The sequence below is a fragment of the Schistocerca nitens genome, chromosome 11, assembly GCF_023898315.1.
Source record: "Schistocerca nitens isolate TAMUIC-IGC-003100 chromosome 11, iqSchNite1.1, whole genome shotgun sequence".
Taxonomy (NCBI): Eukaryota; Metazoa; Arthropoda; class Insecta; order Orthoptera; family Acrididae; genus Schistocerca; species Schistocerca nitens.
In genome coordinates this window covers 207,894,891-207,909,729 of record NC_064624.1, presented here as the reverse complement: position 1 = coordinate 207,909,729, position 14,839 = coordinate 207,894,891, and the positions used below count along the sequence as shown (strand labels likewise).

The window sequence follows — 14,839 nt, the reverse complement described above, 5'->3', positions numbered from 1 at the left end:
GTGGCGTTACCAACACAAAAACCTAAACAGCCTACTTACAACATATCTCAGATAACATAAGTTACGATTTTATTAAAATCGGATGATTATTTTTGATACACCCTTTATAATTTTCGATATATTTTTTCGTATATCCGTGAACGAAAATACAGGGTGCCCAGCGAGGAAGTCCCTGATTTCAAAATTAGATATCTCGGATTATAAGAGCAGTAGGCGAGTTGAACGAAGTGCAAGCTGTAAGAGTCCTTTACAAAAGTTATACTCAAGTCTAGAAATAGTTCGAAAAGATACCAACAGACGGCGCTGTAATCGGACTAGATAGTGCCAAATAAATAGTGCGCCGCAGCTCAGAGCGATCAGTTTCGCAGTTGAAAAGTGAAGAAAGGGTTAGCGTACAGAAAGACGTTTAAATCGTGTATTCCATTGAACAACGTGTATTTCTGCTGCTGGAATACTACAGGTTAAGAGACAGCCCTAACGCAACAAGGCGCAATTATCAGACAGGGTGTAATGTCCTGAAAGGACTCGACGGGAAAGTCATTCGCGAGCTCTTCGCCATCAGCCAACGGACAGGCAGCGTCGCTGAAGATCTAGCGGCGAATCTTGGCTCCAGGCAAAGTGTAATTACACGGCGATTGCGTTGGTCTGTCGCAAACTTCCTGGCGCTGGGAAGGATTGGCTTCCATATTCGCCCGAGACAGCAAAGGACTTGGAAGAGCAGTTGAATGGACTGGACAGTGTCTTGAAAGGAGGGTATAAGATGAACATCAACAAAAGCAAAACGAGGATAATGGAATGTAGTCGAATTAAGTCGGGTGATGCTGAGGGTATTAGATTAGGAAATGAGACACTTCAAGTAGTAAAGGAGTTTTGCTATTTGGGGAGCAAAATAACTGATGATGGTCGAAGGAGAGAGGATATAATATGTAGACTGGCAATGGCAAGGAAAGCAATTCTGAAGAATTGTGGTCTTCAGTCCTGAGACTGGTTTGATGCAGCTCTCCATGCTACTCTATCCTGTGCAGGCTTCTTCATCTCCCAGTTGTTAACATCGAATATTGATTTGAGTGTCAGGAAGTCGTTTCTGAAAGTATTTGTATGGAGTGTAGCCATGTATGGAAGTGAAACGTGGACGATAAATAGTTTAGACATGAAGAGGATGGAAGTTTTCGAAATGTGGTGCTACAGAAGAATGCTGAAGATTAGATTGGTTGATCACATAACTAATGAGGAGGTATTGAATAGAATTGGGGAGAAGAGGAGTTTGTGGCACAACTTGACTAGAAGAAGGGATCGGTTGGTAGGACATGTTCTGAGGCATCAAGGGATCACCAATTTAGTACTGGAGGGCAGCGTGGAGGGTAAAAATTGTAGAGGGAGACAAAGAGATGAATACACTGAGCATATTCAGAAGGATGTAGGCTGCAGTAGGTACTGGGAGATGAAGAAGCTTGCACAGGATAGAGTAGCATGGAGAGCTGCATCAAACCAGTCTCAGGACTGAAGACCACAACAACAACATTCGCCCGATCTGTCTTCTCGCGACGACCTTTTGTAGGGCGCATTGAAAGACACTTGTCCGTCGGACCCACTCTACCACACTGGGCGAACTCGAATTGGAGATCGCTGTTGCGTGTCAATCCATTTCCGCTGATCCACTACCGTATGTGATGGCAAATTCCATTGTTCGTTTTTACCACCTCTGTAGTCCGTGTGACGGACGTTCCGGAACGATTGTGTGACGTCATTGCAAAGACAGCTTGCAGAAGACGAGTTTAGCTATGCACGCAGACACTGTACAAGCTGCGCAGCGTCAAGAGCCAACTATTAGCAGCTTTTCGTACTATTTCGAAAGTTTTGTATGACTTCTGTATGAAATCCTTAAAACTTTCACAATAAAAATGTCGTGTGTCTGTCGATCTTAGTTTTCGAGATATTTAATTTTGAAATTAAGGACTGCTTCTCTGGACGTCCTACAAGTTTTCTTCGATCGATGTACCGAAATGTAAAGTTTTCCTATGCAGACTAGTTACAGCCTTGTTTGCAACCAGATATAAAGCGTTTGTCTATTACCGGTATATTCGAAAGAGGCAGGTAGAAGAGAGTGAAACGAGCAAATAACGCTAGTGAATATGCGGCCGGGCAATCTGTGCTTTCCCTTAGAGCCACGTCATGCCGATTTTACAACACGGTTAATTGCACAGTCTTATTTCCTTTATGGTGAAAGGATGTGTGTGTGTGTGTGGGGGGGATGATATTTAGGTGCTTTGGTGTATTCCAGCTCGGGCGAGTGTCCATAGACTCACGGAAGGCATTGTGAATGACTTGTCAGTGCATCCGGAACATGCCTGTGAATTTTGGACGTATGGGGCTTCCATGAGCGGACATATTCGTCTGCTTTCACATCTACGGTGATGTGCAACACCTGTAAAGTGTTTCTTCTCGGCTGCGTATCTGCAGGTTGGATCACCGGCAGTTCTACTAGTAGATAGACGTTGGTGTGGTGACTCGTAGCACTTCATTTCGGGGAGATCATCGGCTCCAGTGCCTATGTTTATTGGGGTTATTGACTTATTTCGTTGTCATCTACTCGGCTCTTTTGTTTGTAACTGCACCAGTCGGTCGTCGTATATAGTTGAATAGTCAGGTCTTGGACAGCTTCAGGTTTGTGGCTAAGGCTCGATATACTCTGATGATGACCACATGATGGGTGAGAAATTGAAAAGTAAAAACCACTTCCACGGGAAATACAAATAAATGCAGTATTTTGCGAGACATGTAGTTCGAATTTTTCGTGTTTTCAGAAATTTTAAATTTTGATAATTTATATATTGGTGAAAAGCTTGGAATGCAGAGCATACATAATGAATCGTAGACTCAGTTAAAACTGTTGACCTGGGATGAAATCCAAGTCTTAAATTCTGAAACTGCGTCTTACATCACATTTTATTAACGCACTGAACTCCTACGAATAGTGATATTGCCTTCACTTTTCAATTTTGCAGCACCAAAATCATCGTATAGAACTCAAAACACTTCGTTTCCAAGAACTATAACATTAAATTATAATATTGATTTAAATGATTCCAATAGTAACCAGTGTAATCAAATTACGTATATAACTGAAAAACTGGTTTTGTTCGTCGATTACAGTTGAATTTTTGAAATTACGTCGTGTTTGCCATCGGCAGTGCTATTTATTACGACGGTCTTCAGTAAGTAATGGCACACACTTTTTTTTCCTCAGAACATAATTATTGTTAAGAATCAGAATTTGGTGACAATATACGTGAACATGTCTCGTCCATGTCCTACTTTTTTTGCGTAGTCTCCATCACGTTCTATGTCCGTATGCCAACGTTGTGGAAGAGCGTGTATTCCCTGCTGGTGAAAGCTATTGTCCTCTTAAAAGTGTGTTCCCCGTAGAGAATCTCTAAGCGGCCCAAAGAGATGGAAGTCCTAGGGTGCCAGGTCTGAACCATAGGGTGGATCAGCCAATGATGTCCAACCCAATTTGGCTATAGCTTGCCGGGTTCTGAAACGTGTGTGGGCGTGCATTATCGTGTTGGAGCAAGATATCTGCTGGATTCCTGTCCTATCGAACATGTCGGAGACAGCACTAGAGTTTATTCATTCACATGTTGTTGTTGTTGTTGTTGTTGTGGTCTTCAGTCCTGAGACTGGTTTGATGCAGCTCTTCATGCTACTCTATCCTGTGCAAGCTTCTTCATCTCCCAGTACCTACTGCAGCCTACATCCTTCTGAATCTGCTTAGTGTATTCATCTTTTGGTCTCCCTCTACGATTTTTACCCTCCACGCTGCCCTCCACTACTAAATTGGTGATCCCGTGATGCCTCAGAATATGTCCTACCAACCGATCCCTTCTTCTAGTCAAGTTGTGCCACAAACTCCTCTTCTCCCCAATCCTGTTCAATACCTCCTCATTAGTTACGTGATCTACCCATCTAATCTTCAGCATTCTTCTGTAGCACCACATTTCGAAGGCTTCTATTCTCTTCTTGTCTAAACTATTTATCGTCCATGTTTCACTTCCATACATGGCTACACTCCATACAAATACTTTCAGAAACGACTTCCTGACACTTAAATCAATACTCGATGTTAACAAATTTCTCTTCTTGAGAAACGCTTTCCTTGCCATAGCCAATCTACATTTTATATCCTCTCTACTTCGACCATCATCAGTTATTTTGCTCCCGAAATAGCAAAACTCCTTTACTACTTTAAGTGTCTCATTTCCTAATCTAATTCCCTCAGCCTCACCCGATTTAATTCGACTACATTCCATTATCCTCGCTTTGCTTTTGTTGATGTTCATCTTATATCCTCCTTTCGAGACACTGTCCATTCCGTTCAACTGCTCTTCCAAGTCCTTTGCTGTCTCTGACAGAATTACAATGCCATCGGCAAACGTCAAAGTTTTTATTTCTTCTCCATGGATTTGAATTCCTACTCCGAACTTTTCTTTTGTTTCCTTTACTGCTTGCTCCATATACAGATTGAATAGCATCGGGGAGAGGCTACAACCCTGTCTCACTCCCTTCCCAACCACTGCTTCCCTTTCATAGTCACATATGCCTCTTAATTGATGGTTGACTCTCTTAGCTTCACATCCCAGAAGACTGTCATCTTGAATTTTCCGCCACAGGGGGGTTGTCTCGAATTTCTTCTTTTATGGTGAATGAGGATGATGCTACTCCAGGGAATGCCTTTTTATTTCCGGCGCAAAGTGGTGCACCCAGCTTTCTTTCCCCGTAACGATCCGTGACAGAAAGGCCTCTCTGTTGGTCTCAAAACGCTCCAACAAATAAAAATGGTTCAAATGGCTCCGAGCACTATGGGACTCAACAGCTGTGGTCATCAGTCCCCTAGAACTTAGAACTACTTAAACCTAACCAACCTAAGAACATCACACACATCCATGCCCGAGGCAGGATTCGAACCTGCGACGGAACGCTCCAACACTTCAGATGGAATGGCCTTTCTTTGAATCTTCTGATCCGCTGTGAGCATTCGTGGAGCCCATCGTGAGCACCTCTTTTTGTATCAGAGAATCTCGATCATTGCAGGCGCACTTCCAATGCTGACGGACGACTGCAGAGCCAGTTGTCGAGCTGTGATGCGCCGTTGGGCACGAACAATGGCGTCCGCACGACTCAACACGTGTGGAGCAGTGGCTGTGACAGGACGTCCAACTGTACTCATATCAACCACAGCATCGCCACACACTGCACACAGATATTTATGGATTTTCACCATCGTTTCTATTCTACACGCGAGAATTCAGTAACAGCATGCTGCTTGCAACGTGAGTCGTATGTAGACGCCATTTTGACTGTGTACTACGGCTCTGCCATCTGCCGGAACGGTACGAAACTTCACCGGCGCACAAAACGAACATCAAATGTGAAGCACCAACGATGATGTTTGTCTGTGTATATTAATAGCTTTTTAGAAAAAATGTGGGGCATTACTCATTTGAACGACCCTTGTATAATGGTGAAAAGCTTGGAAAGCAGAGCGTACGTAATACATTATAGGCTCTGTTACAACTGTTGACCTAGGATAAAATCGAAGTGTTAGATTTTGAAACCTCATCTTACATGAAACTTTAGTAACAAGCTAACTCGCACAAATAGTGATATTGCCTTCGCTTTTGAATTTTGCAGCACCAAAATCGCCGTGTAAAACTTAAAACATTTGTTTTCAAAGAACAATAACATTAAATTATAATACTGATTTAAATGGTTCCAGTAATAACCAGTGCAATCGAATTACGCATATAACTGGAAAACTGTGTTTGTTAGTGGATTACCGTCTCGCTGAAATTTTTTTTAAATTACGTCGTTTTTGCCATCATCTGTGCTAATTATTACGATTTCAACTATTGCAGTTTCGACCTTAGATCATTTTCAGGCAGTCATTTAAATACACCAAACTTGGACGTTCGACAGACGAACACCCTACATATTTCGCGAGAGATGCAACAAAAGTCTGGGCGGAGAATTACCAAAAATTAATGTTGTTGTTGTCTTCAGTCCTGAGACTGGTTTGATGCAGCTCTCCATGCTACTCTATCCTTTGCAATCTTCTTCATCTCCCAGTACTCACTGCAACCTACATCCTTCTGAATCTGCTTAGTGTATTCATCTCTTGGTCTCCCTCTACGATTTTTACCCTCCACGCTGTCCTCCAATGCTAAATTTGTGATAAATCGCCGAAAAATGCAGCAGCTGTGTGTGACGTTTTCTGGTTTTTCTCGGTTGCCGCCGCGCGGGGTAGACGCTCGGTCTGAGGCACCTTGCCACGGTTCGCGCGGCTGCCCCCGTCGGAGGTTCGAGTCCTCCCTCGGGCATGGGTGTGTTCGTCTTGTCCTTAGCGTAAGTTAGCTTAAGTTAGACTACGTAGTGCGTAAGCGTGGGGTCCGATGACCTCAGCAGTTTGGTCCCACAGGAAGCTCCACCACCAAAAAATGTCTGTGTTGCAGGCGTGCGCGCGGCCCCCCTGTGGGACAGCAAGCGGCAGGAGTTCGTGGGCATGCTGACCATCACCGACTTCATCAAGATCCTGCAGATGTACTACACCTCGCCCTCCGCCGCCATCGGCGAACTCGAGGAGCATAAGCTCGACACCTGGAGGGGTGAGTCGGACAGTCCTACGCCCTGGGCGTTCATTCTTTATCTCCGAGTACCCGATTAGCACACTGGACTCGCATTCGGGAGGACGACGGTTCAAACCCACGTCCGGTCACCCTGATTTGGGTTTTGCGTGATTTCCCTGAATCACTTCAGGCAAATGCCGGGATGGTCCCTTTGAAGGGGTATTTCCTTCCCCACACTTCCCTAATCCGAAGAAACGGATGACTTCGCTGTTTGGTCCAATCCCCCAAACCAACCAACCAGCCAAAACCGCATGGTTATAATTGAAGTACAGCTACTCACAGAGATCCAGTGCGGGCTTCGATTATCGTATGGCAGCGAAACTCGGTACATATTCTATTACGTCTACACCTACATCCATACTCCGCAAGCCACCCAACGGTGTGTGGCGGAGGGCACTTTACGTGCCACTGTCATTACCTCCCTTTCCTGTTCCACTCGCGTATGGTTCGCGGGAAGAACGACTGCCGGAAAGCCTCCGTGCGCGCTCGAATCTCTCTAATTTTACATTCGTGGTCTCCTCGGGAGGTATAAGTAGGGGGAAGCAATATACTCGATACCTCATCCAGAAACGCACCCTCTCGAAACCTGGACAGCAAGCTACACCGCGATGCAGAGCGCCTCTCTTGCAGAGTCTGCCACTCGAGTTTGCTAAACATCTCCGTAACGCCGTCTCGCTTACCAAATAACCCTGTGACGAAACGCGCCGCTCTTCTTTGGGTCTTCTCTATCTCGTCTGTCAACCCCACCTGGTACGGATCCCACACTGATGAGGAATACTCAAGTATAGGTCGACCGAGTGTTTTGTAAGCCACCTCCTTTGTTGATGGACTACATTTTCTAAGGACTCTCCCAATGAATCTCAACCTGACACCCGCGTTACCAACAATTAATTTTATATGATCATTCCAGTTCAAATCGTTCCGTACGCATACTCCCAGATATTTTACACAATTAACTGCTACCAGTGTTTCTTCCGCTATCGTATAATCATACAATAAAGGATCCTTCTTTCTATGTGTTCGCAATACATTACATTTGTCTATGTTAAGGGTCAGTTGGCACTCCCTGGACCAAGTGCCTCTCCGCTGCAGATCTTCCTGCATTTCGCTGCAATTTTCTAATGCTGCAACTTCTCTGTGTACTACAGCATCATCGGCGAAAAGCCGCATGAACTTCCGACACTATGTACTAGGTCATTATATATATATATATATATATATATATATATATATATATATATATATATATATATTGGTTTGTTTACACTGGGGAAAAAATATGTTTCCAATTTCGGCCACCAGGTGCAAATCTGGCGCTGTGAACGCGAGAAAGACGTACAGCAATGTTCCCATATGTATGAATTAGGACTGGGACGTGAGCAGAAAAAGTCAAACAATTGAGGAAGACATAATGTTGAAGACTTCGATGGTATGCCCTGTCGGTAAAGTGATATGACCGATAGTTGTTAGGAGCAGTTGTGGTGGGATCTGAGCCATGTGTTACTGTGTACTTGCCTTCAGATCAGGCAGAGACCGAACGTGTGCCTGGAAAACACATCTTTTCAGATATTGCCAGGGCCAAAAGTCACATGTATTCATATCAGGTGGTCTTGCAGTCGATGCATCTGGAAAACCTCTGGAGGTAATTTTGTCGTGTCTCGTTGTCGCTGCAGGCTTTTACCGTGGGAAGCAAGGAGAGGATGTTGGTTGAATGCCAGTATCCTCTTTGAATAACACAAACTGCCTGCATATGTTAACTTGGTACTTTATTCATAAGAATAGAACATTATTTAACTCGGGATACTCCAGGTGTTGTCGTACAATAGACCACCTGACTGCTGGTGAAGTGTAAGTCGGCTATGTGTGCTACTCTCGTTGTTATTTGCTGCCTGCAACTGCAACTGAGTGGGCTGCAACTGATGTATGTCTCGGTGTCGTACTGGATGGCAGACTGGAACTGCCCGTGTGGCCCTCCGGTCTGCAGGGACCATCTGAATACTGATGGATGAGAGAACGTTGGCGGCGTGTTTCTTGCGAGTCTGTCTTTGGCCTCGCCGGCCGGAGTGGCCGAGCGGTTCTAGGCGCTTCAGTCTGGAACCGCGCGACCGCTACGGTCGCAGGTTCGAATCCTGGCTCGGGCATGGATGTGTTTGATGTCCTTACGTTAGTTAGGTTTAATTAGTTCTAAGTTCTAGGGGACTGATGACCTCAGATGTTAAGTCCCATAGTGTTCAGAGCCATTTGAACAAAGACAAAATTTCAGTGTTGCTACAGATGATGTGGTTTCAGTTCTACATCTACAGGCATAGCCCGCAATCCACCATATGGTGCGTGGCGCAGGGTACGTCGTACCACAACTAGCATCTTCTCTCGCTGTTCCACTCCCAAACAGAACGAGGGAAAAATGACTGCCTATATGCCTCTGTACGAGCCCTCAATCTCTCTTATCTTTCTGGTCTTTCCGCGAAATGTGAGTCGGCGGCAGTAAAACTGTACTGCAGTTAGCCTCAAATGCTGGTTCTCTAAATTTCCTCAGTAGCGATTCACGAAAAGAACGCCTCCTTTCCTCCAGAGACTCCCACCCGAGTCCCTGAAGCATTTCCGTAACACTCGCGTGATGATCAAACCTAGCAGTAACAAACCATGTGCTGCACCATCTGGATGTTGTACAGATACCAGTGTAAAATAGACTGCAAAACTATCCGTACTGATGAACGTGGGGTGGACAGTTTTCATGACACTGTGTGACCGCTAGCACTATGCCGGGCGTGTGCTGTGTGGTCGTTTACAGCAACAACCACCTCGTCCAGAACTTCCACTGGGAATAGACATCTTCCTCTTCCAGGTGCCAAACCAAGCTCATCCGTAATATCGAATTTCATCATCATTTTCTTTAAACAAATAATGATGTCAGTCCTCTCCTTGCAGATTTTTCAATTGGCCGTATTCTGTAGTTGCTGACATTCGCGTAAAGCAATCCAATAACACGGCACAGTCTCTTTCTCGATAGCCAATACTGTTCACCCACATTATGACTTGTCAAATGACAGTATGGATTTCATACCGTCATGCAGTGTGCAGCGCCAGATTTGCACCTGGTGGCCAAAGTTGGAACTAATTTTTTTCCAGCATTATTTGGTTCTGCATTAATGCATTAACAGGTCTACAAAGTTTTGCTGTCATACCATACTTACAGCCCAGTGTGGGCCTCCGAGATCAGCTGCTCTTTAGTTATAACCACCTGGTTGATGAAAACCGATAAATCCGTGACTTTCTTACGGAGGCCAGGACATAGTACCTTACGGAAACACAGTGTCCATCGCTTGTATATGATATGCAGGACGTCCCACTTATGTTGACCACGCAGGATGACTTTTTGTCCAGAAGCAAGATGAGAAAAAGGCGTGTGAAACACATATTGTTGACCAGCCGGGAGGACATTAATCAACATTGTTATAACACCGTTCATAACGAATATATGAACAGCAGTATTCCTTTTTTATTTTTTATTTACTAATTCACTTCCTCTCATATAGACATGTTGAAAAACTTACCACTGTCAACTATTCATGTAAACATTGCGTTATTAAAAACGTAACACGAAATTGTGTTTACCTCTCTTGTACGACCACATAGTGCAGTTTCCAAGGCCAACGTAACTTGTCCACTTGTTGGAGTAGACAGTAAACACACGGAAACACGAGGAAAATGCATACCTCTGCTATCCAACAGCATTAAGTTGAAGGTTTCTGTGAGTATAATGTACACCAACTATTTGAAACAGTTAACGCAGAACAGGAATCAGCGATCATAAAGCGGCTACTGCATCGATGATTTCAGCCGTAAATGGAAATATTAAAAAAGGTAGGAAGATTTTTCTGTTTAGCAAAAGTGACAAAAAGCAGATTTCAGAGTACTTGACAGCTCAACACAAAAGTTTTGTCTCAAGTACAGATAGTGCTGAGGATCAGTGGACAAAGCTCAAAACCATCGTACAATATGTGTTAGATGAGTATGTATCAAGCAAGGTCGTAAGAGATGGAAAAGAGCCACCGTGGTACAACAACCGAGTTAGAAAACTGCTGCGGAAGCAAAGGGAACTTCACAGCAAACATAAACATAGCCAAAGCCTTGCAGACAGACAAAAATTACGCGAAGCGAAATGTAGTGTGAGGAGGGCTATGCGAGAGGCGTTCAATGAATTCGAAAGTAAAGTTCTGTGTACTGACTTGGCAGAAAATCCTAAGAAATTTTGGTCTTATGTCAAAGCGGTAGGTGGATCAAAACAAAATGTCCAGACACTCTGTGAGCAAAATGGTACTGAAACAGAGGATGTCAGACTAAAGGCCGAAATACTAAATGTCTTTTTCCAAAGCTGTTTCACAGAGGAAGACTGCACTGTAGTTCCTTCTCTAGATTGTCGCACAGATGACAAAATGGTAGATATCGAAATAGACGACAGAGGGATAGAGAAACAATTAAAATCGCTCAAAAGAGGAAAGGCCGCTGGACCTGATGGGATACCAGTTCGATTTTACACAGAGTACGCGAAGGAACTTGCCCCCCTTCTTGCAGCGGTGTACCGTAGGTCTCCAGAAGGGCGTAGCGTTCCAAAAGATTTGAAAAGGGCACAGGTCATCCCCGTTTTCAAGAAGGGGCGTCGAACAGATGTGCAGAACTATAGACCTATATCTCTAACGTCGATCAGTTCTAGAATTTTGGAACACGTATTATGTTCGAGTATAATGACTTTTCTGGAGACTAGAAATCTACTCTGTAGGAATCAGCATGGGTTTTGAAAAAGACGGTCGTGTGAAACCCAGCTCGCGCTATTCGTCCACGAGACTCAGAGGGCCACAGACACGGGTTCCCAGGTAGATGCCGTGTTTCTTGACTTCCGCAAGGCGTTCGGTACAGTTCCCCACAGTCGTTTAATGAACAAAGTACGAGCATATGGACTATCAGACCAATCGTGTGATTGGATTGAAGAGTTCATAGATAACAGAACGCAGCACGTCATTCTCAATTGAGAGAAGTCTTCCGAAGTAAGAGTGATTTCAGGTGTGCCGCACGGGAGTGTCGTAGGGCCGTTGCTATTCACAGTATACATAAATGACCTTGTGGATGACATCGGAAGTCCACTGAGGCTTTTTGCGGATGATGCTGTAGTACATCGAGAGGTTGTGACAATGGAAAATTGTACTGAAATGCAGGAGGATCTGCAGTGAATTGACGCATGGTGCAGGGAATGGCAACTGATCTCGATGTAGGCAAGTGTAATGTGCTGCGAATACATAGAAAGAAAGATCCCTTAACATTTAGCTGCAGTATAGCAGGTCAGCAACTGGAAGCAGTTAATTCCATAAATTATCTGGGAGTAGGCATTAGGAGTGATTTAAAATGGAATGATCATATAAAGTTGATCGTCAGTAAAGCAGATGTCAGACTGAGATTCAATGGAAGAATCCTAAGGAAATGCAATCCGAAAACAAAGGAAGTAGGTTACAGTACGCTTGTTCGCCCACTGCTCGAATACTGCTCAGCAGTGTGGGATCCGTACCAGATAGGGTCGATAGAAGAGAGAGAGAAGATCCGAAGGAGAGCAGCGCGCTTCGTTACAGGATCGTTTAGTAATCTCGAGAGCGTTGCGGAGATGACAGATAAACTCCAGTGGAAGACTCTGCAGGAGAGACGCTCAGTAGCTCGGTACGGGCTTTTGTTGAAGTTTCGAGAACATACGTTCGAACAGATCTTGAGGAGAGGAAGTGAGTTAGCAAATAAAAAACATGCAGGGAGCTATTTAAAAAAAAGACGTAATTGTTCTTCATATCTTTGAAATGAACAGTTACAAGTAAGTGAATCATGCTTACTAATGTCCTCCTGGTAGCTGAACATCATTTGCTTGACATATTTCTTATTTGCTTCTTGTCGGAAAAGTTATTTGCAATCGTCGCGGTAAATACAATGAATTTTCAAATCGTGGAAAAACGACCAGTGCCATGGGATCAGAGAGAGAACGACCTTCTGGAGGGAAGTGTGCTGGTGCCATTTCCGTTCAACATACACACAAACGACTAGGGACAGGAAGAAAACGTTTCAATCTAAGGCCAAGTTCGGTGTTATTTTTTGTCAGTATAGTTTTTTGCCAAATTCAGTTGGTGGTGTTATTTGTTAAATTCATCTTCTGCCTGTGCGGTGTCCTGGCGTATCTTTCCTGCGAATATACTTGGAAAAAGGCATAGAGTAAATATCTCTGGAGTGAGCATTCACATGCGCAGAACAAATTTTGTGTTGTCAACATACGTTGCTGGCCTGGTCACGTGTTCTCTGGACGTCGTGTGTTTGTCCGTATAGCGCTCTGTATATTTTGAATGCCACTACATACCTCGTACAGACGGATTCTTTTCGAACGTGTCGTGGATTGTTTATATATGTTGCGCAGACATTCCCATTTGATACCGGGAATAAAGCAGCTACGTAACTTTTAAGGGCAAGTGATATTACATCCTGCTTCTTTGCGATAGGTGTCAGAGTTCAGATGCACTCGATTTTTGGTAGTTTTCGGTATGATACGGCACTTTATAGTATTACAGGACCTGACGTACATTTTTGCCGTGAAAGTCTTGCAAAACGACTTGACAGTACGCTAGCACTTCTGCAAGTGTCCGAAAAACACCGAATTTGCCACACATTAAGCGATTATATCCCTGCTAATTCGTCCTTTTTTCTGCTATTTCTGCGTATTTATTTTCTCGTTTTTGCGACCTAAAGCACAATTTTTCTTACTGGTGACACTTTGTATTTATTTAACGCATTTTACGTACTTGCTCCCAGTTTATTAAATAAATAGTAGATCGAGTAATTTATGTACACAATCGACAAGTCACTGAGAAATGCATGGAGGATAGTATTTGTTGAAACAACTAAGCATTCCCTTTCCTGTTCGAGGAGCAAATTTACGAGAGGAAGCGATTGTTTGTAAGCTTTTTTATGAGCCGTAATATATATTATATAGTCATAAAATTGTAGAAAAATAGGTCTACAGAATCAAGCCTTAATTATAATGGGTCACGAAATTTTTAAACATATACAGTGTCTCTTACTAATATGATAACTAGAGCAACATGGTATGTACCCATGAAAAGTTACTATCCCCCCTTTCACATATTTTTCTTTGCATCCGTAGCAACAATAGTAATTCACCATCACTATTACACCATCAACAAACGGTGAAACACAACAAAAACTCTCGATATTATAAACTTCAAACTCTGCAGAAAGCACACACGCACAGCGAAGTCCCGAAAACACGCTACAATCCTGGTTTAATGTTGACAAGATGGGCAGAACGCAATGCTCACTCCAGAGATTTTTACTCTATGGAAAAATGACTTAATACTCTTCTGTAATTTTTGAAGAGCATGGAGTAAAAAGGACAAAGATTAAAGAAAACAATGTACACTTCGGTAATTTTCATTTGTTCGAGAAGAGAAGACGTACATTATCGAGTGGCACCTCTGGCCTAGCAAGACGCACTCCTATTTTCATATTAAGAGGTCTGTAGGAAGTGTAATAATTTTTAATTTATGTAAATTTTTAGATTACAAAATGTTGTTTTATACTATTGAAACTATATTTTATTTATAGAAGAAGTGTGTCCATTCCTGCAGTTTTTGAAATTTTTGTTAGTTGCGATCTTACCCAATTGTCAGCCATTACGGTCGGTAAAAGTATTTTTGGTAATTACGGCCCTTCCAGCCGAGATATTATTAAGATAACTTGTTCAATTACGTAAACTTGTTCAGTTTATGCACTTACAGAAGTATTAAAGTATCTCCGTCATTACTTTGATTTTCTGGTGTAAATTTTGCCGTATTGGGCAAAAATGTCTAGTATGCAATGTTTTTCACGTAGGCTTCATTACAGAGAAAGCTGTAACTAAACGTACTTCATGCAACGAAAATTAACAATCCAATGTGCTGCTAATAGCTACACATACATTCGAACCATAAGGTTTCAACCCCATAACAAAAAGATTATGATCACATATTGATTTTGGTTTGGTATGCGACAACGCATAAAAGGAAATAATTATAATTAATTATTTGACGCACCGAAGTGTTGGGTGTAATTAGTCTGCGTTAACATTATTACAG

At 43.1% G+C, this 14,839-nt stretch overlaps 1 protein-coding gene across 1 annotated transcript in view; it reads left to right on the top strand.

The window, feature by feature from the left end:
- Nucleotides 1–14,839, top strand: part of LOC126213528 (5'-AMP-activated protein kinase subunit gamma-2-like) — an 889,308-nt gene that overhangs the window by 836,005 nt on the left and 38,464 nt on the right. Inside the window, exon 10 of the mRNA XM_049941372.1 lies at nucleotides 6,510–6,662. Coding sequence (XP_049797329.1) covers nucleotides 6,510–6,662 — 153 coding nt within the window. The remainder of the gene's footprint in view (nucleotides 1–6,509; nucleotides 6,663–14,839) is intronic.